We start from the raw sequence: 8,121 nt of genomic DNA on the forward strand, positions 1-8,121 counted from the left end.
GTTGACTTTATAATCTAAATAAAACAACTGGCTTAATTGTTAAATGTTTGCAATTCTCTACAGAAGCCTGCAGTTTTCTATAACTAGTGAAAGGATTTACTGCAAGACTAATTATTCGTAATTTGTAAAAACAGAGAACTTAGTCCTTCCAGACAGATACTCTGAGTGAAGCTTCAGACTTTCAAAAATAAAAATGTTCTGATTAAATATGTGCACAGGTGTTTTCCTAGGCTGCTCATTTGAGAAGAGTTCCTCATTCTTTTTGGATCAAGTACCACTTGGAGAGTCTAACTAATGGTTTGATACTCTGTCCTCAAAAATAAATATTTGCCCACTGTATCAGTTTCCCAGGGCTGCAGGAACAAAGTACCACAAACTGGGTGACCTAAAAGAAAGTACCACAAACTGGGTGACCTAAAAGCAGACATTTATCATCTCACTCTTCTGGGGGATAGAAATCTGAAATCAACATGTCAGCAGGACATGCCCCCTCAGGGGCCTGTAAGTGATCCCATCCTGGCTTCAGGTGGTTTACTGGCAATCACTGTGGTTTCTTCTCCTGCAGATCCATCACGTTGACATGGCATTCTTCTTGTGACTTGATCTGCCTCTATGTGTGTCCAAATTTCCCACTTTTTATAAGGATACCAGTCACACTGGTTTGGAGCCTACCCTAACAGCCTCATTTTAAATTGGTTGCCTCTGTAAAGAACCTGTAAAGAATGAACTCACATTCTGAGCTACTAGGGGTAGGGCTTCAACTTACCTTTTCTCACGAGACACAACTGACATGTAACACCCACCCAATGCATTGTATCATCCCATACCAGGGTATAGACACAGGGCACTCACATCTTGCCTCTGGATCGTTTGGAAGATCTTTGGAAATCTATTCTCTCTGAGCAGTCCCTGTCACTAAGTCAGATAATGAAGTTTCCAAACACAAATGAGATCAACCCAAAAGGCAGGAAATCTTTCCACTAAGGATATTAAGAAGCTGTAAGCAAAATGTTTTCTGAAAATTATTTGCCTTCACCTCAACTTTGCTGATAAGTATTGACTTGTTTCCTAACATATACTTAGGTCATCTCAACAGATTAGAAATGGGTACAATGCTGACATCCCCATGGAATCAATTGCTTCTGAAGTTCACCTGACTGGAGCAATAAAGAGTAGTTAAAACCTCTTTGTAACAGAGATTTTATTTTTGTTTTTATGCTCTTTATGAACATATTGTGTTGCATGTACATGTCATTAGCACAGAACCTAATGTGTTTTACTTAATATCATATAAAAGTTACTGTATTTTGCTCAGGTACTACATTTTTAATTTTGCAGTGAGTAATCTGTTCTAGTAGCTAATATGAAATCAGAAATCAGAGAAGCATTAGTTTTCTAGCTATTGTTTGATGGTGGGACACATTACTTATTCCTCTTCATCTGCAACTTTCCAATTTTTAAAATGGGAAAAATGATATCTACCTCATGGGAATGATATATTTGGAGTAAGAATGACTATTTCCAACTCCTAACTTCAAAGCTTACTAGCTGTACTTACTAAAGATTTATTCAATGTGTTCCTCCATGTACCCATCTCCAAAAAGACACACACACACACACACACACACACACACACACACACACACACACACACACACACAAAAAAAAGGAGATGACAGTTGTATTTATTGTACGTGTTTGTCATACAAATTAAAATCTACATGTAGCTACTGTGTCAGGATTCTTCAGAGAAACAGATCCAATAGGATGTGAGTATATATAATAGGATTTTATTATAAAGCAATAGTGGAGGCTGGTGAATGCAGGTGTGCAGGTCTGCTGGCCTTTCGGGATCTGATAGGCCTGCTCTTGGGACACATTTGGGGCACAGCCTGGGGAGCAGGTCCTTGGGGACTCCTTCCCAGTGACTTATAGTATGCCCAGTGGCATCTGCCTGTGGCATGTGACTTCCTTCCTGCTCCTGGGGACACAGCCCTCCTTCACTTGTTCTGTAAGGGCCCTCAGAGCACTGAATGGCATCCTGGGTGCTCAGCTGTTCCTGGGGCTGGGGGCTGGGTTGGAACTCTGCCATGGGGCAACACAAGAGCAGCCAGGACCTGTGAGGTGGGAGGTGCTGATGATGGCTCTCCAAGGTCAGCTCAAGGTGGGTCTGGATACTGAGCAGGCCTGTCAAGGAGCTGTCACCCACACCAGGAGCACATGGCAGCCACAGCAGCTAGTGACACAGCCCTCTTTGGTGGCGGAGGTGGGGGCCTGGGAGCCGGTGTGTGCTCCTCCCCTCTTGCACTATGTGAACCCAAATGTGTATTAAACTCCCAAACCTGCAAAAAGAAAAGGTGTGGGCTGTTAGGCTGGAGACGCAGGGGAGTGGATGTCACAGGTGAGGTGTAAGGGCAGTATGCTGGATATTTCCGTCTTGCCTGGGGAAGCCAAACTTTTTGTTTTGGTCAGACCTTTAACTTACTGGTTGAGGCCCACCCACATTATGGAGGGCAATCCGCTTAACTCGTATTTCACAGTGTAAATGTTAATCCCATTCCAAAACACCCTCCACAGACATGACATGAACCATCTCAACAAACATAGGACATTCTTTCAAGTCACTGTCCTGTAGGGAGGTTAATGCCTGGCCAGAAGGAGGAAGGTGCTGAGGGCTCAGAATTTTCCTTGAAAAGTAAAAGTCATGAGGAAAATGAAGAAAGGTAAGGTGTGGACACCAAGATTTGAATAAAACATACACACACACACACACAAAAAAAAAAAAAAAAATCAGAAAAGAGCACCTAGATTTGAGATTGTAGAATAGGAATAGAAGTAGCTAAGAGGGAATCTTGCTTGCTGGGAAGAATCTAAGAAACTCATTTACAGAGACCTTGAGGAGGCAGAAATTATAGTGTATGTTTTATTTTGTAGCAAATTAAAGCTCAGAGACTGAATTTATCCTCACCAGCAATTTATTTAACACAGGTTCACTGTGGAATTTTCATAAGCCAATAGCATACAGGATAGTCTCTTATTAAGCCAACAAAGAAATAAGATGCTTACAACCAATGACAGATTAATTGTTTCAGCTAAGGGGAGATGAAAGAAATAAAGTCCATATTTAGTTGAGGCAGACCTTTTCAGAGGTTGATACTTGGGAGAGACCACCTACCCAACTGAGAGTTGACACCCAGCTGCCAATACAGAAGGACAAGTGCCCTGATGCTAGAGCACATTGCTAGGGAACATCAGCACAGGTGTTGACTGGGCAGATAGTCTCCTTCCCAGGGCTGCTGCTCAGTTTCCACTACTGCCAGTAAGGGTCACCTTTACTGTGGCAGGAGCTAATGTCCCAAGGTCTTTGGAAAGCTATTCAGATCAGCAAAAGGTAGCCTTGCCCAGACCACTGGAATGGTAGGCACCATCATAGCCAGTCAAACCTCTGCTGAATTCTGGAGGTAAAACTGCTCTAGTCTTTTAATTAGTTTCTCTTTGCACAACAGTTTTTGCGAACCTGTTTTACATCTTTCCCCCTTATCACATTGGCATTGTAAATTAATAGCTAGCAACTTCCCTTATCCCTCAAATTAAAATATATTTCAGAGATCATTATTAGAATAGCTACAACTTGCAGCAGACTGCCCTGCCAACATTTTGCAATACTGTCTCTGGGAGTATTTCCAGGCTGTGAAGACTTTTTATGGGTATGTCAACAAAAATATAATAGCCCTACTCACTTACTGTTCAGATAAAATATATTACACTAATCTTTGAGAAGTTGTATGAATTCTTGAGTAAGTAGGTGTGTGCACATGTGCTATGCACACATTAAAGTTGACTTTTTTCAGAAAATATTATGATATCCACTTATTGAGCTTCTAACATGTGATACACTTACATTCCATGACACAGTGTGTGTAAACCAAAATGCAAGCTGCTTTTAAAATATGTGTTCTCTTTAAATTTAATCCTCAGTGAAATCCATGGGGTGCTGGTTTTCCTAAGTATAAATGAGGAAACTCAGTGTCAACTGAGCAGTGACTTTTACAGGATCCCACAGTTCTATCTACTTCCAGGCCCCATGTTCATCCCATTAAACCAAGGGTCAGACAAATTCAAGCCAAATCTGGCTTGCTACCTGTTTTTGTAAATAACATTTTATTGGAGCACAGCCATCTTCATTTACATATGGTTTATGACCACTTTCACACTACAACGGCAGAATCTGGTAGCTGCAACATAGACCATGTGGCTGGCGAAGTCTCAACTATTTACTCCCTGACCCTGCACAGAAAAGTTTGCTGACTCCTGCCCTAAACTAACTAAACTAGGCTGCCTGCTTCCCGCTTGGGCTGTTTTCAACAAACAAGGATATGGCCGGACTTTTCTTTAAGATAATCAGTAAGGACAAAGAAAGAATGTACAAGCTTGTGTTCCTGTTAAAATGGGTCAAACGCCTGAAAAATAAGATTTATCCATTCCTGCTTCTTTGGATTTTTTGTTACAAACAAAATAAAACAACTTTGATGAACTTATGTAAAAAAGTGATTTTGGATGGGTAATAGCTGCTTAATCAAAAGAAAGACTGGAGAACAAGGCTCTGTAGGAACCGAAGCGGAGAGCTGTGCTGAGCCCTGGCCGCAGGACTCTTGCATACAGGTCTCCTAGTCACGTCGTCCTCTCTTGACTATTCCAGTGAAGCCCCACAGATGACCTCTGTGCTTCTTTCCATAATCCATACAGAAAGAGAGAATGTCTCTAACCAAATCTCAAGATTTGAGGCGCAGGCAGAGCATGTGAATATTTGTATTTGGCAAACACAATAGTTTGGTCACCAGGAGTGCAGGGAAGGAGTATGTATGGGCATCACCACCACTTCCACCATTGTCTGTAGGGAGGGGCTGAATATGTCACAGGATGTCTTCCCAAATCAGTAGACTATCCAAATGCTGATCTGGAAAGTCAGTAAATGTGCATTATACCATCCCTGTGATTGGCTCTCTTGACCTTTCTAGTCATTGGCTTACTAAAATGCAAATATACCCATCATTTACTTTGCAGACTATGGGTGCAAATAATTAAATATTAGTATTATGCCCAAGTTTTGATAGTTCTGGGGGTAGAACTCCAGCACCTCACACAAACACACACACACACACACACACGCATGCACACACACACACACACACACATGCACTCTTCCAGGTTCCTCCCCTTTCATAGTAACTGGAGATCTTCCCAGGGAATCATTATATTCATGAGCAATGTTACCTTCCCCTGCAAGTAGTTACTTAATTACCTTAGCTCCCTTCTGTGCTGATGATTCATAATCCCTTAGTGTCACCATTTTTGTTACTAGGCTGTTCCCAGATAGGCTTGTTCATTTTGCCAGAACCACCTTTAAATCGTCAGTCCCCATTCCTGTGGTCACCATCCGCAGGGCCACCATCTGTCATGTTGGGGACAGACTCCAACAGCTACACTCAGGCTGCCGCCTGCACTTCTAGACTCCCGGCTTTGGAGCCCCCACTTACAGCTCCCTCTGGCTGTTGCTCTGGAATATCTGGCTCCCAGCTAATCTCTCTTTGCTCCATTTAATTGATCGCCCATTGGTGACCACTACTCACTCTCCCTCCTCCAACTTCCTTTAAGTAATGAGGGAAACAGTGCCCTTCTCCTTGTATAAAGGCTTTAAATATCAAATACCTAGATACTGAGGTCTAAAACTCTTACTTTATGCGCTTGTTTTTTCTCCCTAGATTGTGCCCCTTATGTTCAGTGGCTAGACTGAGTTTGGTTCAAGTAACAATGAACACACAGTTCTCAAAGCCATTATTCTACTCTGATCCTCAAGCTCTGATCCCAACTTGTATTGGATTCTTTTCTAAAAGAGAATTCTTTTCAGAGGTTTCTAAAGTCCCCTCTTGAAATTTCCCCCTTATCAATTAAGCTTCAAGTCCTCAGGAGTATCTGAATAATAAGACTCAATCATTTGTCCTCTTCAGATTCCTTCACTGGAAGGCTTCTTATCTTATACATAAACTAGTTAATACAAATAGACACCTGGGGTTGAGAAAACTCTGAATCATATATCCAATCCCTGTTCCTTCAATCAGGAAATTTTTTTTCAAACTTCATATTTATGTTTCTCTTCATTAAAGCCTGAATTCTTTCTGAGACTGAAATCATCAACAGTGAATTTCTAATCTTTTCCATCTTTTATCTCTTTTTCCTTCTACTTGGAAGTAAAGACTAAGGATTAAAAAGGAGCTAAATCTTGGAGTTTACTACATGCTGAAATTATTTTAAATGCTTTACATAAATTACCATTTGAACCCTCACCACAACACTATAATTTATAAGCTAGGTACTACTATCATCATCCCCATTTTACAGATGGAAAGGGTAAGGCACAAAGAGTGTATGTGTGACATACTAAGAAATGCGTATTAGGTCTCTGGCCCTGATTCTTGATTATATTTGGTCTTTGCCACATTTCCTGAAAACCTGGGTATCTCTGAAAAGGCAAGTGTCTTTATGTATGCTAATGAAATGGCTGGAGGCTGGGGGCTCCTGGATAGCCTCAGGGTGGCAGTCGGTTGCTCAGGATAGTACCCCTGTAATTACAGGGCTGGAAGATTGGAACTTTAAGCCCTAGTGTCCAACCTCCAAGAGGGAGTTGGTCTGGAGTTTGACCTAATCACCAATGGTCAATGTTTTAATCAATCATGACTAAGTAATGAAGCCTACATAAAACTCCTAAGTGGCAGAGGTCAGAGAGCAACTGGGTTGGTGAACAGGTGGGGGTGTTGGGATGTGGCTTATCTGGAGAGGGCCTGGAAGTTCTGTGTTCCTTCTCCCATACCTTCCCTGCCCTGTGCATATCATCCATTTGGCTGTTCCTGGTTGTATCCTTTTATCATAAATGAGTAATCTAGTAAGTAAATTGTTTTCCTGAGTTCAGTGAGCCATTCTAAAATATTACAGAACCTGAGAAGAGGGTTGTAAGAACCTTCAATTTGTCACCACATTAGTCAGAAGCTGTGAGTAACCAGTGGACCCACTATTTGTGATTGGCACCTGAGGTTGGGTGTGGAGATGTCTTGTGGGATTTAACCCTTAACTTGTGGTATCTGACACTAACTCAGGTATGTAGTGTTCAAATTGAATTGAATGTATGACACTCAGCTGGTGGCTGAAGAGAATTGGAAAATTGCTTGTTGTGGCTAAAAAAACATACACATTTCCTGGCCAGAAGTGTTGAAAGTAGAATATGGAAAGAGTGCAGAGAGAAAAATAATGTGAGTGTTTTTCTTCCAGTATAATACCATTCGAAGTCACACTATTTGTATGTGACAGAGTCAGAAATTGAACCATGCAAACTAAAGGGTCTATACTTCTAAACACTGTTAACTACATTAAAAATAGGTGCTTGGCCCTGGAAGCCCTGCCTCTGATGTACCAGTTTGTTGTCTTCACAGGTGCAGAACCCAGTGTGACAGTTCCTGTGTCCTCATGTTGTGGGATATATGCCATAGATCACAAGAAGTTTCTCATTTATGTGAGTTTTGAGAAAAATCTATCATGGGTGCCTTTTAATGTATCACATGGGAAATTCATAAGGTTTGCTTTGCTATTTAAAATGAAAATGTGGTGTAAGATTCAGGATCCTGATTACTATATCACAAACTTGTATATAAATATTTAGGAAAATAGAAATACAGTTTATATTTAGCTGACATTTTATGATTATTTTTGGTTTGGTTGAATATGGTTAATGTAATAATACATTTGTGTTCAAGGAAGTAAAAGCTTAAAATATGACCAACTATAAAAAAAAAATAGGTGCTTGGCAAAGGATAGGTAAAATCTGACCTTCAACTACATAACTTAGTTCACTCTTAGTTACTTCTTTTTTAATATCAGTGATGATGGTATAATTCTTTTGGTATAACTAATTTTATTTTTTTCAATGCCTAATCAGTGTAGGATATTTCATAGTTGTGTAGTAAACACTCTGATTTACATTATGATTTTTGTTTACAATATTTTTGTAGTTTTACATTATTTGTTTCTTCTTTATGTACAGGTATATTCTGATATAAAATCTAGTTCAAC

The 8,121-nt window shown here is 40.5% G+C and overlaps 1 protein-coding gene across 19 annotated transcripts in view; it reads left to right on the forward strand.

The window, feature by feature from the left end:
• LOC140845109 (bifunctional 3'-5' exonuclease/ATP-dependent helicase WRN-like) overlaps window positions 1-8,121 on the forward strand; it is a 290,063-nt gene that overhangs the window by 173,690 nt on the left and 108,252 nt on the right. For 6 of the 19 annotated variants that reach the window (XR_012123811.1, XR_012123808.1, XR_012123812.1 and 3 more), the window contains exons 1-2: window positions 2,781-7,151; window positions 7,485-7,564. Coding sequence is in view for 6 of the 19 variants with exons in the window: in XM_073218864.1 (XP_073074965.1) it covers window positions 7,563-7,564 (2 nt within the window). In the remaining 13 variants the exon portion in view is untranslated. The other 13 variants (XR_012123815.1, XM_073218858.1, XR_012123803.1 and 10 more) reach the window with 9 other exon arrangements.

This window comes from Manis javanica, chromosome 12 (genome assembly GCF_040802235.1).
Source record: "Manis javanica isolate MJ-LG chromosome 12, MJ_LKY, whole genome shotgun sequence".
In the NCBI taxonomy this organism is placed as follows: domain Eukaryota; kingdom Metazoa; phylum Chordata; class Mammalia; order Pholidota; family Manidae; genus Manis; species Manis javanica.